The 16,151-nt window shown below is 40.0% G+C and overlaps 2 protein-coding genes across 4 annotated transcripts in view; both read left to right on the top strand.

Moving 5' to 3' along the window:
* Positions 1-659: 659 nt before the first annotated feature.
* LOC107676214 (interleukin-17 receptor C-like) lies at positions 660-13,115 on the top strand. 3 transcript variants are annotated; one of them, XM_016470719.1, is made up of 17 exons: positions 660-717; positions 1,490-1,687; positions 2,939-2,966; positions 3,067-3,195; positions 3,277-3,479; positions 4,016-4,130; positions 4,243-4,278; positions 6,703-6,845; positions 6,933-6,995; positions 7,505-7,556; positions 7,925-8,148; positions 8,350-8,403; positions 8,494-8,545; positions 8,679-8,774; positions 12,165-12,203; positions 12,282-13,022; positions 13,059-13,094. In XM_016470719.1, the coding sequence occupies exons 2-16, from the start codon at positions 1,583-1,585 to the stop codon at positions 13,001-13,003; spliced, it is 2,061 nt and encodes a 686-aa protein (XP_016326205.1). In that variant the 5' UTR covers positions 660-717; positions 1,490-1,582; the 3' UTR covers positions 13,004-13,022; positions 13,059-13,094. The 3 variants fall into 3 exon arrangements, with proteins under 3 accessions (XP_016326205.1, XP_016326206.1, XP_016326204.1); XM_016470720.1 differs by having other exon boundaries at positions 6,706-6,845; positions 12,282-13,115; XM_016470718.1 differs by having other exon boundaries at positions 12,282-13,115.
* Positions 13,116-14,549: 1,434 nt separating this feature from the next.
* LOC107676212 (cysteine-rich with EGF-like domain protein 1) overlaps positions 14,550-16,151 on the top strand; it is a 37,624-nt gene continuing 36,022 nt past the window's right edge. Inside the window, exon 1 of the mRNA XM_016470715.1 lies at positions 14,550-14,636. The gene's annotated coding sequence lies outside the window, so the exon portion shown is untranslated. The remainder of the gene's footprint in view (positions 14,637-16,151) is intronic.

Genomic DNA, 16,151 nt, shown 5'->3' with positions numbered 1-16,151 from the left:
TGCAATGTGAGTGAACTGTATTGATAGGGAACGTTCCGGTTACTAATGTAACCTCAGGGAATAAGCATTGCATAGCTGGCTGTGCTACTATGCTGCACCTAAGTTGATGCTGCTGCTTACCAGTCAAAATATTCTGATGAAATGCCATTTAGTGCCAACTTATATAGGCAGATGGCCCATCAGCTTTGGAGGGCTGAAATGCAGTTTGTTTATGCAGCTACACAAGTATTATCAAAAGTTAAGTTAACGCAATACTCATTCCCGTTATCTAAGTGGACCAAGGTGAAGTTAGCAACCAGAGCATTTTTTTTTGCATTTATGGGAAAGTCAAGAAACTGCAACAATGCTGCAAGAATTTAACTGTAATTATTTAGGTAAGTGCCTGGATTTGATAAATAAAAAAAAGAAAAATCAATGATATGCGTTGTTTTGTTATACTGTGCAGTATCAATGAGATGTAATCTCATCTGTCACACTTTACATTAGAGCATTAAGTGTATTGAATAAATATTTTAGTTATAGTTAACTATTTTTGAGGTAACTGTGTTTGAAGTAAATATAGAGTGAGTGTTTATGAAAGAGTGAAGTGTTTGCGCTGATGTGCTGCTGTTGGGTGGAGTAGGAGGATATTTGTTATTCCAAACAGTTCCCTGTAAAACAGCTGTAGAGTTCCGCTCACCGCACCCCCTTGAACCACTCGCTCCTGAGGAACACATGGTGAGTCATTTCACTTTTCTAACCCACAAAACAAAAGACAGAAGGTAAACATTAGTATTCAGTTCCTGGTTTACAAATTAATACATTCGGTGTATTGTCTCTTTTCAGGTTCCCTCTTCAGTTGTTAAATGGGTTATAACCTGCCATGAAACATTTTACATAAACACAGAATATAGCAGCTTTCATTTACATTTTCATTTATGTGAATCATTCTTTCAAATAACGATTCTTTTACTGTAAAAAAATGTATGTTCAATAAGTCAGTACATGTGTTTTTACATTAGCTTTGATTTTTTTAAATAAAAATAAATTAGGCAATTTTCAGCTTCTTTAAAAGTTATACAAGATTTAACCCTTTTTAAAGCCAGTTTAATATAATTTAAGGTAAAAAAAAAAAAACTTAAACAGTTTTAAAAGTTGATTGTACCTAAACATTTAAGGCAGCACGTTTTTTTTTTTTTACAGCCCTTTTAACCATGGTTTTATTATAGTAAAAGTGTAGTAACCATGGCTTTTTGGCATACTGACTACCATTTGTATAACAACAGTTTTACTACAAATGCCATGGTTAAACTATGGTTAGTGTAGCAAAACCATGATTCATCGGTGGTTACCATCGTTTAATTATAGTAGGCTAACCATGTTTTTTTTGTAGTAAAACCATGGTCAGTTTTCGTAAGGGAATGTTTGAAGTATTGATGCTACATATTAATATTATTTAATTTGGCAGAAGCCATAGATCAAAAGGTTTTTTAGGCAAATTCTCTTTCAGTCTCTTGTGAACTGAGTGGCGGTAGCTGTTGAGTTTCAGTGGGAATCCAGACAGCATCCAGTGTGTGTGTTTGTGTGTGTGTGTGAGTGTGTCATGAGTGTGTGGCCCCTGCTGCTGGTCTCTGTGCCGCTGTGTATCTTCACACGGGCGCTGGAGAGGATCGAGCTCCGGCCAGATCATGCGCTCACCTGTGGACAGGTAGGCTACACTACGGTCAATGAGTCAGTCTTCCTAGATAGATAGTTAACTTTTTAAAGTTAGTAATAAACAAGCATATCGAGACTAAAGTAGCTACAATTAGCTGAAAACATAAAACTGTTATAAATCTGTTTCCGTCCTGCTTTCTAACTGTTGTTAGTGTAGTAGCTAATGTTGATTCACTGAGGTTTCAGCTCAGACATGTTTCTACATGGATACAGTTACTGGGAATCTGCCTGCTTGCTGAGGGGCTGTCAGACTCTGGGCCAGGTTTTGTGTGTGTCTTTGCTCCCTTTGTGCTCCGTCTTCCAGTTTCTCTGTCTCGTGTTTTGAATTCATTGTTCCCAGGTGTTTCCTATGTTGATTGTCATTAGTTCCAGGTGTCCCTTGTCTTCCCCTCATCAGTTCCTGTGTATTTAAAGTGTGTTCTAGTTCTTGTCCTTTGTCAGTCGGTGAACGTCATCCTGATGTGTCGAGTCCTGTGATCCCCAGCCTTTGTTAATAAAACACTTTTGATTTATTCTACTCCGTGTCTCCTCGCTCCTTCGTTCCCGTGTTCCTCGTGTGTGTGCACCGTGACAGGGGCAGTGTGTGTGTGTGTGGTTCATTATTATATTATAGAGACAAAATATCCCCACAAAGATGGCAATATCCAAAATCCTTGACTTTGTGGGGACATTTATTGGTCCTCATGAGGAGACAAGTTTATAAATCAGGCAGAATTAAGTGTTTTGAGAATTTAAAAATGTTTGTAGTTTTATGTGAAAGGTAGATTTTTACGTGTGTGTGTGTGTGTGTGTGTGTCTGTCATAGAGTGGGTGGATTTTTGTGAGTTTTACAACGTTTTCTTGTTTGAGGTGGAGAGTTGTGTGCATGTGTTTAGTTTTCTGTATATGTGCACACATGCGCTTAGTGTGCAAAGCCAGCAGAGACATGCTGTTATCTACAACAATCTATGCATATCAAAAAATACCACTACATTTGCATGCATATACAATTTTGTTTTACTGAAATGACAGTAATATAGTCCTAAATGTAATTATTTTATATTTTTATCCCTGAGTCTTGATGATCCTGAAATATAGGTGTTATTGCCTTTAAGCAAAATAAGCAAAACATTTTGATTTTGTCATGAAATATGACCTGTGCATGTTTTATGAATATATGGCTCTCTGTGTATATGTGTGTGTGTGTGATTTCTGTTAGTGTGCTAATATGACTGAATGTTTGTTCATTGTTTTGTCTCTGTAGAGTATCATTCACTGTGAAGTAAAATCAGGTAAGAAAACATAGACTAATGTGTGAATCAGCGTATGGCAGATATTTCACATGACCAGCAAAACTTCACTGGCTTCATTTGTCTAATTGTCTTGTTGTAGGTGGCCCTACTTGCATTCAGGATGACGAGCATGTCTATGTGAGCAGTCTAGACGCCTACATCGTGCAGTGCCAAAAGCAGCAGACCTGGAGCTTGTGCCTGAAAGTCCTGGTGAACGTCACAGTCACAGGTACGTCATGGCAGTAGATTTGGGGGCTGAGTTTCTCTGAACCGCAGGATTATTTCTTGAGGTGTGTTGATGCTGTGTTAGATGCAGATCAACCTGTGACGGGTGATGGCAGTGGTGATGAAGAGGCAGAGGAAATGCATGGAGGCGCTCATCAAGAAGACCTCAACAACATGACGCCTGCCTTCGCTGTTTGTGTGTGTTATTCGTACTCTTCACAGAGCCACTCCAGCATGCTCTGGTTCACAGTCCGTTCTTCAGCGTTTGATGACAGCACTACACTGCAGGTCAAACACAGGATCTATCTATCTATCTATCTATCTATCTATCTATCTATCTATCCAGCCATCCATCCATCCATCCATCCAGCTTTCAAATCTCTTTCATATCTCTCTTTAATCTGCTCAAATATTCCGATAAGACAAGGTTTACATACCTTTCACACTGCAAGTTCTCTCAAGACTAGACTTAAAGCCTCAGCTTCAGACACTGCAGGACAAACACAGGATCTATCTATCTATCTATCTATCTATCTATCTATCTATCTATCCAGCCATCCATCCATCCATCCATCCAGCTTTCAAATCTCTTTCATATCTCTCTTTAATCTGCTCAAATATTCCGATAAGACAAGGTTTACATACCTTTCACACTGCAAGTTCTCTCAAGACTAGACTTAAAGCCTCAGCTTCAGACAATTTTCAAATTTTGGGCAAGCCTTTGTCAGGCTAACATTTAAAGTTCAATATTTAAACATTTTCTAGTTTGGTTTTGATTTGTAAAGTGTTGCACTGCATGAGCTGATCAGATGTGTGTGTCGTAGGTGTGGCTGTCTTTTGTGGTGAACATACCGAAGGCAGAACTTGGCAATTTTGTCCTAGTCCATTCTTCATACTCAAACTCCACTAAACGTGTCGTTCTCCCTTCAGAAGAAGAAGGTAAATATGCTGTAAAACATGCACACCTCTTTCACTATGTATTTGAGACGCATAAATGACTGCTTAACATTTGTTGATGGATGGCATCAATACATCTTTCTATTTTTTACAGCGTGTTCCAAGGGTTTGGATGCCATCTTCTGTAAAGGTAAGTTAATAGGTTTACCTGTCTAGTTTACGTGACTGGTAGAGTGACAGTAATAAAGTTGCAGATCATGGGTTCAATTTCCATGGCATCATGTAGTTTGAATGCACTGTAAAGTTTACATTGCCTCAGTGAATGCCAACAAACTTTGTGTAAAAAGCAGCAACTGAAGCTACCATGAAATCAAATATTACTGACAAACACTAATCCTTTATGGAAAAGTTTACTCAAAAGACAAAATTCATTCATATAGGGCAGCTCAGGGGAAAGTCATGGGTTACTGGTTTAGTGTCATGAAAGTACATATTGGTTATTGCTTAAGAGTATGAAGTATTACAGCACACGTAAGTAAGGTTTTGTTTCAAATGTTTCAGCAACATTAAAAAATTTGATTCCCAAACATCACACCCTGGCAATCACTAAGTGTGCTGGTAGCAGCAAAAGATAATTTGGGTGGTTCGAGAAATTCCTTTAAATCAGTAATTTAATGATTTACATGTAATGTATTTAGTGCCATCCACAGTTGATACCCTTGACAAATATGAGCTAAACAAGTCCTAGACAAATGTACCTTTCATTAAAACATATTTTTTATTACTCAAAAAACTTTTTATGAAAGTCAAATAATTGAAATAAAATTGTATTTGTAATTAAAAGAAAATATATAGAATATATGAAGAGAGAAATGCTCTCTCAATTCCAACTGCTTTTATTTCCTGCTAATTTCTTAACGTGTAAATGTTTGTTGAAAACGAAAAACATAAAAAGTTAAACAACTGACACATAAACTGAACAAGTTTCACAGGCCTTTGACAAACAGAAAGAGAATAATGAGTCCCTGAACAAAGTGTGGGGGAAGGGGTGTGCATCTCAACCTCATGGAAGGCACCAGATTTGCCAGGTCTTGCTGTGAGATGTTACTCCACTCTTCCACCAAGGCACTGGCAAGCTCTCAAACACATCTGGAGGGGCTAGGGTTGCAAAAGGGGTGGAACATTTCTGGTAAACTTCCAAAAATGGTTACACATGGTTTGCCACAGCAAGGATGATCAGCTGTCCTTCCTATCTCCCTGCAACTCTGTCTTATTACATTACAGACATTGGAGTTTATTGCTCTGGCCACACCTGCAGTCCTCATGCCTCCCTGCAGAAGGATCTTGGCATGATCTTCGCAGGTGATCAGGAACCCTCCCGAAGCGTCTCCCGAAGCTTGAGGAGCATAGCTCCCCCCCAAAAAATATTAAGATGATGGATGCTTTTCCCTTCCTCCCACAGTAAAGGGGGATCCACTTAGTTGAAGAGCGTGCTCCACAAATTGCTGAAAAGTCCCTCAAGGACCAGCACAGGATAGTTGTGTGCGTAGTGGTTCATTAAGTCCAGCACGATAAAAGGTTATGAGTGAATTGTCCGTAAAGTGCGTGTGGTAGGTCAGGTCCAAAAACTCACGGGTGTGGTCCTTGAGGGAACGCTATCCCTGGCGAAGAAGGATCAGATGGACTCCTGCTAGATCCATAACAATGGTCAGTTGTTCTGTAATGTTGGTGCAGGTGCAAACAAGCAGAGGTGATCTATTTGCAGGGAGTTTAATGAAGTAAAATAAACAAAGAACCAGAAACACAGATAACCAGGAACAAAAACATGCATGGGTAAACTGAACAAGTTTATTGCCACAGATGTTTGCGCATACAAGGAATTTGTTTTAGTGTCACAAGCTTCCAGTACACAGAGACAACAATACACAGATAAAAAAAGAATAATATGAGAATAAAAATACACATATGTATATATAAATAAACAAAACATGGAAAAATACATAGAAAAATTAAATAAATGTTATTTATTTTACATTCAACAACTGACAAAGCACATGGAAAACACAGGGACTATTTATACACAGGAGAACAAAACGGACCAATGAGCTGATATGGGAACTAACATGCAGATGGATGTGGTCCAATGAGTGGCTATGGCTACTAATGAGGATAAATATGGAGACAAACAAGGCACACAGCAGACAGGGGCAAAATACACACACACACACACACACACACACTCACAGGGAACATGTAACAGGTCTGTTCATAGTTTTGGAGACTCTCTAACCCCAAAACCCAATTAGTGTCTGCAGTCTCCAACTGTGATTCTTATAGATTCATTGGCTACATAAACAATCCTCCAATCCTCCTCACTGTGTGGGGCCAATATATGTCATTTTTTGCACACAAATTTTGGAGAAAAACATTTTTATGATTATTTTGAATCAAAGAACAAGTTTTGTCTGTTTAGCTCATATTTACCAAGGGTGCCAATATTAGTAGAGGACACAGTAAATGCCAATCTGATTTAGTCAAAGAGGTTTTTTCAAAGATGTGGTCCAGGCCCATCAGTGGCCCACTAGAATCTCCTCTCATTGGCTTTGTTTTCCAGTAGCTCCCAAGCTGCACAAGAAAACTGACAATGTGACAGGAGCAATGATACTGTATGTGGCCAATGCAGATCAAGAGAGATTTCAGGAGTTTAACGCGTGCCAGAAGCTGGACAGGAAGGGGCCCTGTGTTAAGGTGGAATGGGTATGTCACGCTGCTCTGTAATACATTTACATTTAATTGCTTCATTTAAGTTTTAACTTGTTTGTCTGTCTCTTCCTTATTGTAAAGAAAAATGCCAGCCATGAGTTTAAGATTTCACTCAGCTCTGTCGCCCCCTGTCTGTGCTTTGAGGTAATGCCACCAAACGTTTATTTACATTTATATTGATTCATTTTGCAGACACTTTTATCTAAATTGACTTAAGAGGAATACAAGGGATTCATCATAAACAGACAATACAACACAAGAAGTGTTTGTAATACAAAGTTTCAGACATAGTTTACAATAGTACAAGCTACAGGGAGGGATTAAGGAAAAGTTTAAGAAGGTCAAACAAAGTAGTTTCGCTTTCACAACGAAACAGCGTCACACACAGCGGGCTTGAGTGAGCGGAGGCCGGAGGCCTAGAGTGAAACTCTCTTTGGATTTGAGACTTTAGTCTTTGCAACTTTACAGATCTTTACAGAGAAAAGTTACATTGACTGAAGACTGAAAGCTAATACAGCGATGTTTATATTAGAATGTGAAAATTGTTAAAAAAAACTGTCTACCACGAAATAAATATTAGCTAGTAATGTTATTCTTTTTGCAGTTTTTCTTGCTTTTTAACTGATGCTTATTCTGTTTCTACTTTTGCATAGATTTGGGGACAATTTCTCCGAAGAGAGTATTGCCCATTTTTGAACGAAACAGGTACAGTATGGCATTCAAAAATATTCAGAATATTTAGCCACACCTTGATAAAATCAAAGAGTTTACAGGCTGGAAGTGGCTTTCTAGTGGGCACACTCTTTTCACGTTGAACCAAAGAGAATACAGCTTTTCACATTTCACTTTAAAACCTCCATTCCACAGGCTCTGTAGATTTCCACTGTAAGCTTCATATACTATAATTGGGACTTTTGTTTGTTTTGACAAACTGAAGAAAGCATTGAAATGATATTCTTCGATAATCGTGCATGCTACAGATGCTGTCCATAGAGCGTTAGCTCAGTAAATAACAATGCAGCCAGTGCAAACACTGTAACATCATGAGTGTCTGGTTCTGGTTTCGTTCTCAGCTGTCTCAGGCTCCAGCGTGTCCATGTCTTTGGCAGAGAATAAAACTCGTCACAAGCAGCCAGCGCTGGTCTGGAGCCTCAGCGCCCCCTGCAGGCTGGAGGCTCAGCTGTGGTTGTGTAGGAAGGGCTCAGGACTGGACAGCCGCTGCCATGCGGTCAACAGCAGATCTCAGGTCCACACCCGGCTGAACGACAGCTGGAAGGAGACCGACCACAGACACTGGGTGCGAACATGTTCTTGAGATGTCAAATATGGGATGGGACCAGTTACATGATGGTGAAGTTTAATATTCCGGGTTAGGGGTCCATTAAAATCATAAGAACAAGAACTGTAAGCAATAATAATGGTGAGGCTTCACTTACAGTATAAGTTAGAGAAAACTGTTTACTTCTCTGATACTTACTTTTTCTTTCATCTGTTGCAGCAGTTAGAAGGAGAGTTTTTACTAGTGGATCGTCATCCTTCATTGTGTATGCAGGTACCTAATACGTATTTGATCACATTTGCAGTCTATTTCTGACATACCTGTGTGTTTTGGGGGACTGGCAGCATTGTGTCTCTTGTCCAGGTTAAAGTGGCAGGAATGGATGGTTACCTGGGACCAGTATGTCCTTTTGAAGGCAAGAACTCACATCCATTAGTTCTGATTAGAGAGCAGTTTTAATGTGCCATAGTACTTCAGTACTGCAACATAATGCATTGCAGATGAAACAGACAGCGATTTAATAACAGCTCATTGTTTAACTGTTGCAGGGGAGAGGGCTCGCTGGAGCGTCCCGCTGGTGCTGTGTGCGCTGCTAGTGTGCCTGTTGGTTCTGGCAGCCTATGCAGTGCAGGGGACACTGAAGAGTGAGTATAACACAGATTACACAAAAACATGAAGCAGCACAACTGTTTTCAACACTGATAATAATCAGAAATGTTTCTTGAGCAGCAAATCAGCATATTAGAATGATTTCTGAAGATCATGTGACACTGAAGACTGGAGTAATGATGCTGAAAGTTCAGCTTTGATCACAGGAATAAATTACAGTTTAACAGATATTCACATAGAAAACAGCTGTTTTACATTGTAATAATGTTTCACTATATTACTGTTTATACTGATTACTTATTTTTGATCAAATAAATGCAACCTTGGTGAGCACAAGAGACTTCTCTCATATTAAAATAATAATATTAGCTGCAATAATAGCTGAAATGGTGCAACTATAATTTAACCCCATTAAAGCTATGAATTCATATGCGTGTGGAAAACAGTGGCATATGGTAGAAAATATGTGCTGTTGTAAGGTCAGCTGGTCATTATGGCATGGCAAGAAAGCACACTTATGTATTATTACATGGCCACAATAAATGCTGATTTGACCTGAAATTATGTGAGAAGAATGAGAGCGTGACATGAGAGACATGAACATAGCACTCCTAGGAAGTCAGTGGTTGGGACAACAGTCAATTAATCAGTCCTCAATAGGTATCTTTACATGCACTGATTTTCCTCAATCGGAATGAAGCCAATCCTATTTCAGATTCTGAAAGTTTTGATTATATGAACCCCAAATTTGGCAATACAATTTAGATTTTTGCTGCAATTGTGATTTTTGTGTAAAACGTGTGTCTTTGTGAGCTGAAAGGATTAGTTCACCCAAAAATGAAAATTCTGTCATTAATTACTCATCCTCATGTCGTTCCAAACCTGTAAGACCTTCGTTCATCTTCGGAGCACAAATTAAGATATTTTTGATGAAATCTGAGAGCTCTCTGACCCTCCTATAGACAGCAAGGATACTAACACGATCAAGGCACATAGTCTTTTTGTGCTCAAAAGAAAACAATAATAACATAATTTATTCAACAGTTCTTCTCCCCGAGTTACCATCTTCCGCCATTTTGGAGCGTACCCAGAATGTAATCAACGTAATCATCGTTGTTTACGTTCAGTATGTGCGCGCTGTCTACTGAACGTAAACAAAGTCCCTTTCAAGGAAAGTCTGTTCACTCGGCGGCCGTATTTGCAACGCCTCCGGGCAGCTCAAACAAGACCAAGTCCTATCTAAATGAGTAGATATATCAAAAACAAACCTATTTTCTGATCCACACTTCGGAGCAGAAGGTGGCGGTAATGCACCAATACGCTGGATGCCAACCGCCGTAAAACATAAGAAGAAGAAGAAGAGCCCTGCTGCTGAGTTACTGCAAAGTCCCTTTCAGGAAAAGTCCATTCCCTCGGCCGCCATATTTGCAACGCCTCCGGGCAGCTCAAACAAGACCAAGTCCTATCTAAATGAGTAGATATATCAAAAACTGCCTTGTGAACTCACAATTTAATGACATATTTACTTTTACTTTACTTTACTTTTAGTCATTTAGCAGACGCTTTGAAATAAAAAGCGATACTTATCCTTTGCCGGTGTCCTGCCCGGTGGAGTCGCACGGTAGAGTCGATGGTCTTTACACTCTTCGGTCTTCACATGAGGAAGCCTTCACACGACCGCAGCCGCAACCGCTTCCGCGGTAAACTAAGGAGCTGCTTTTAATTTTTCATATTTCAAATCAGCAACAAAATCTGAAATGAACTGCCCCATGAATGTTGTTGCTTATGCTCAAATAGCGTTAGAAAAGCTTATTTTTCAGACTAGACAAGTCAATTATGACTGCGCATGCGCATCGGCTGCTCTAGCCTCAGGTTTCTATGGGAACCGGAGCTTCTAACGGCTGCTGCAGTGATGCAATGACTTTACCAATCAGCGATTGGCTCTTTCATTTAGTAGGCGGGACTATTCCGCCATATTGCGCGTTGCAGTTTCTCCCATTCGTAAGTATAGGAGTGAACCGTCTTTGTATATCTATAGTCTTTGATGTAAACCGTGTTGGGTGTTACTGTAATTAAATTACTTATCCACAGAAAAAGTAAAGTAGGGATTACTGCTCATTTTTATGTAATTTAATTACAGTTACTTCTAAAGTACTTGCATTACATAACAACAAAACATTGTGCTTTTGTAAAATAAAGAAAACAAACAGGGTGGGCTTTCTGCCGTCTCTGTCTCTGTGAACTTCTATCTGCAACGCATCACAAAAATGAACCGAAACTCAGTGAATGCTTGTGTCACGAATTCGGTCCATGGACTTCCGTTTATTCACCACCAGAGGTCACCCTTTCCATTACATTGACTCTCGCACAACACAAACTGTTGCATAGCACCCCGGACTACATATCCCATCATTCTTTGCACGATTTGCACACTGCACTGATTGCACTCATTGCACACAGCTGTTTCTAATCACCTCACTCACTATATAACACCCACTCTAACCACCTTTCTCTGCTGAGTATTGTTTAGCCCGTACCCCTTTCCGAGTCCCATTCCGAGTCTCTGTGTTTTCCTTGTTTTGCCTTGCCTTGCCTGTTTCCGCGGTTTCTGATCTTTGCCTGTATTCCTGGATTTTTCCCTCTCGTCTCGCCCCTGTGATTCTGTCTGCCGATCGGTGACCTACGCTAGCCCTGGGACTATTCTTGTGTTTTGCCCGCCATATACCTGTTTGCCATTGTTTGACCCTGCCTGTTTACCACGTCTCTTTAATAAAGCCTGCAGATGGATCCACACGTCTCACGTCTCGTCAGCCCCGTTACAGATTGACACACACAGCCATGAGAGATATAGAAAGCTTGAGGTGTCTACTTTTAAATGAACCAACTCAAATCGAAAACGAATATGGGCTTTATTCAGCGGAGGAGATCAACTGTAAATGTATGAAATATGGTACTCATTGCTTTGAAAATCATTCAGATATTTTGCATAGTAATTCTATTTGTTAACCAAAGAAGGTTACATTTTTTTGTTAAAATGTTTAAGTATTACATTTGTTTTCAAAGTAAAAGGCTAAACTATTCCACGTTTGGCTCAAATTGAAAGAATAAAGAGTTTAATTTCTATTGTCTCTGCTTTAATGTTTATAGGGATTTTAACTAAAATTAACAATTTAAAGTTACTTATTAACTAAATTACTTTTCAGACAGCGTAATTAGAAAAGTAATTTAAATACAATATTGATGATGTAATTAGTAATTAGTAATTCATTACTTTTTGAAAGTAACTTACCCAACACTGGACGTAAACAACGCTGATTATGTTGATTACGCAATACAATTTAGATTTTTGCTGCAATTGTGATTTTTGTGTAAAATGTGTATCTTTGTGAGCTGAAGTGCTAATAACCCTTCTCTCTCTATAACAGGCTGCGTGTTCAGATGGCTGAAGATGGACGATGTGAAGCGTGAGTTTCCTTCTTGCTCTCAGCTCTCATGCTGGTCAGTTCCTGTAGTTGTTGTGAGTGACGGTCATGTGTTTTCAGCTGCGGCGGGGGGTGTGGAGGTGCTGCTGGTGTGTCCTCCCGATGCGGACTGTGCCGTCGCTGAGCTGGTGTGCCGTCTGTGCTCCAGTCTCTCCGCCGTGGGCTTCAGCGTCTCTCTGGACCTGTGGAGCTGCTCGGAGATCAGCGCCCTGGGGCCCGTGCCCTGGCTGCACTCCTGTCTGGACCGGGTTCAGCAGCGTGGGGGCAAGGCGGTGCTGGTCCTGACCCAGGCGGCCTGCGAGCGGGCCGAGGAATGGGGCTGTCGAGTTGCCCAGCGGAAACCGGAAGAAGAAAGGAAGAGGTGGGTAAACAGGGGTGTCCAGTCACTGACGTGCTCCGAGGTCTTCGATGCATCGCTGAGCTGCATTCTGGCCGACTATCTGCTGGGTCGAGCTGGAGAGCGGTTCATCCTGGTCCGGTTTGATGGGCAGAGCCCTGCGATGGCCCTGCCGGAGTTCTTCAGGGAGCTTCCTTTGTTCAGCCTGCCTTCTCAGAGTTTGGACTTCATAATGGAGCTGAGGCGAGGGGCTGGTAAGAGACACAGGGTGTCAGAGCACTGGGTGCGAGCGGTGGCGTCCAGAGCAGTGTCACGCTCGCTCCGAGGGCTCCCTCAGGACTCTGTAGAGCCTGGGGCGGAGGAAGCCTGGGAAACTGTCCGGCTACAGGCAGACCAGTCGAGCCCTGCTCTCCACACCAAAACACACACTGAAGGCTGGGTCTAAACTAGTCTTAGCCAGACCTCTGGTTAAACAGCATCAGGTCAGGAACCAGAATAAACTGATAAAAACACCACAGTAATCCACAGCACTCCAGTCCATCAGTTAACATATTGAGAAGACAAAAGCTGAAACAAATCCATCATTAAGATGATTTTAATGTTGCAATGCTACATTTCTACAAATCTGATGAAGAAACAAACTCATCCTAATCTTGGACGGGCTGAGGGGGAGGGCATTTTCAGCACATTTTTAGTGAACTCGTCCCTTAATGTGTGCTCACACGTAGTGTGGCTCAGTGAAATTGCACAGGTGAAATCCAGTCATTTCAAAATGAGTCCATGTGATCTGGAATTTTGCATTTTCATGTTGATCGTGTGGATTCAGCTCCTTCACCGACAGAACGCTGCTTGGTTTGAAAGTGACTTATGTGTGAGCTGTGCTTCATATATCACTATTGACAATAGACAATGGAGCTTTTTCACCCATGCAATCTTGTCTAAATTTTGCTAATGTGACACACCTTTAGACAGGAAGACACCGTGTGACCCACGTGTACATACTGGATGGTGTTCATCTAAAATAGACTGAGCAGAACATTTACTGAACTGCATAGCCTAGGAGGTGATTTCAGAAACTGCCCAGGTCTAAATGAACTCAGTCTGGCACTGATGTAAAAATGTATATAATTATGTAAACATATACCTTATCTCAAGCTCAGAATAGAGTCTGCTGGATGGACCAGAGCTTGTTTTACATAAGGAACCACAAGCTGGACTCCCTCTTGAAAACATGAAGACACACACAACATGACAGAACTCCAAAGACAAATGAAAAAAAGGTCAAAATTGTGAGAGGAGTCACTTTTTTCCTCTGACTAGTGCACAATTAAATTGCTGTGCCTTTTGGAGTATAGAGGAGGCACAAAGCTATATCTCTCATTTAAGATGTAACTGTAAGCGTTTGAGTCAAGTGTACGGTTACGTGAATGATTTGTCTTTTGTCAATTTTTATTTTTAATTATTTATATTTGTGACTTCAAGTTGTGTGCCTGTGCAGTAAAAATTGTGACTAGTCCCAACTAGTCCCAGTCTCCCCTATTGGTTTAATTGTATAATAATGTTCAACAACTTGGGATTGTTTTAATTAAATGGCATGAAGTGCGTTAAAATTGTATTTTAAGTTATGTGAAGAGATACAATCATGCAAACTGACACACAATGGACTTGTTATATATTAACAAGTCAGTCCATTGTGTGCCAGTACGCATGATGTGTTTAGCAAAAATACAAATAAAATAATAATAATTAAATATACTTTTGTCGATTAATGAAAAAAATCGCCGTAAGGTTAAATAAAATGTTATTCTGGCGTGGCCTGGGCGATGACGAAACGTGATCCACGACTTTCATTTTGTCACACGGCGGTCTGTGATTGGCGCATCAGAATCCTTCCTTGATAAGGATTGGCCGTTTACACACGGAGGCGGGACTTGAGCGATCAGCCGCAGCACACAGAATGAGCTAGAAGAGCGAGCGCTGGAGATGTTTGATGCAGCGACGTTATAACTGCTCCTCGAAGACGTGTTTCTGTCGAAAGGATCTGGAAGCTGCTCGCCGCCCAAACGCAGTCTTACAAAGTGAGTATACGGAGCAAAAATAATCGCACTTCGGCTTACGTAATGATCAAATACAAGCTTGTGAATGAAACAATGTTTCGGTGCAGCGTCGCGTCACAGCCAGCGCCGTAGAAACATTGTTGCAATTGAACGAATCTAACGTTAGTGTAGATGAGCAATGCTATGAATGACAGCGTTTATTTTAAGACTAGAGCTGTAATGTTGCGTGAACATATGAAGTCCAGCAGCAGTCAGTCAGTGAGTGCAGACGCTATTGGGCATCTTTGATCTGGCCTACATACAGCAGCAGCAGCATCACATCTCAGATCAGTTCAGCCCATAAACAGACCGCACACAGCAAGAGGAGCTGATGTTTCAGTGCAAGAGGGCTTGAGGATGCTGTCGAGACTCGCACATAAGAGCACACCACACCTTATGGCTCTTTCGTGGCACATTTATCATGTCACAGGTTTACAGTCAGGTCCAAAATTCTGCTATCACTAGGGTTGGGTATAGTTTGAACTTGATCGATTCCCAGTTTCGATTCAAAAAACATTTGGATATCAAACATATTTATTTTGTGTCTCTTTTTGAAAAAACGTTTAATTGCTGCTGAATACCATAAAAAAAAAATCAGCCGGCTTCATAAAAACTGGACTCGATTAAGAGTTGTTTGTGTGCAAAATAGAGCTGCATGATTCTGAATAAATTGAGACTTAAAAAAAAAATAAAAATGGAGGTTGTAGTTATCTCACAATTCTGAAGAAAAAAATATAAGACAACTAAACAAAATCTCATGGAATTTATGCATGGAATGATTTAGTGACTCGCTCAAGATTTACTTGTTTCATTACTGGATGAATCAGTGTTTTTAAATGAATCTTTTGAATGAATGATTCAAAGACCAATACATTTTTAACAGCCACTTTTCGGCAGCTACAAATAAAAGATGCCCACACAGGAATTGATTTACAACAAGTGTCCGATTCCTGACCTTTAGTATCCGATTCTGGAATTGGAATTGATTTTCGATTCCCAACCCTAGCTATCACTAGTGAAAATGTTTCTGTTTTGCATTTTTAATATAACTTCATACCCTTTTTATTTTTTACAAATAATATTGTCAACATACAACAGTGAAAGTGAAAAGTAAAACACAATGTTTCATCATATTTCATATATCACACAGGATTCCCACAGTCGTGAACCATTGGGAAATATTGTGGAATTTAAAGATTTGGTAACTCTTTATTTTAAGGTGCCCTTGTTACTCATGTTACATGTACTTACTATTATAATAACAATACATTATGCATAATTACACGCAAGTAAGCCTAAGCCAAACCCTAATCCTAACCATAACCATATAGTAAGTACAAGTAGTTAATTAATATTGCTTAGTAAATGTATAATTACACTGTAACAAGCACACCTTAAAATAAAGTGTAACCAAAAATTTTAAAATAGCAGGCATGGGGAAGTCAATAAAAATGCATAAAATCTAAAAAAAAAAAAAAACATGCGTTTTTTTTTTTT

This window comes from Sinocyclocheilus anshuiensis, unplaced genomic scaffold (genome assembly GCF_001515605.1).
Source record: "Sinocyclocheilus anshuiensis isolate Anshui unplaced genomic scaffold, SAMN03320099.WGS_v1.1 scaffold2430, whole genome shotgun sequence".
NCBI classification, from domain to species: Eukaryota; Metazoa; Chordata; class Actinopteri; order Cypriniformes; family Cyprinidae; genus Sinocyclocheilus; species Sinocyclocheilus anshuiensis.
This window is presented reverse-complemented; position numbering and strand designations above follow the sequence as displayed.

Excerpts from the sequence above, each read along its gene's own strand:
- LOC107676214 (XM_016470718.1), top strand. The coding sequence starts at position 1,583 with ATGAGTGTGTGGCCCCTGCTGCTGGTCTCTGTGCCGCTGTGTATCTTC. Across the intron at positions 8,546-8,678 it reads ACCAGTATGTCCTTTTGAAG|GGGAGAGGGCTCGCTGGAGC; the intron begins GCAAGAACTCAC and ends TAACTGTTGCAG. Across the intron at positions 8,775-12,164 it reads AGTGCAGGGGACACTGAAGA|GCTGCGTGTTCAGATGGCTG; the intron begins GTGAGTATAACA and ends TCTCTATAACAG.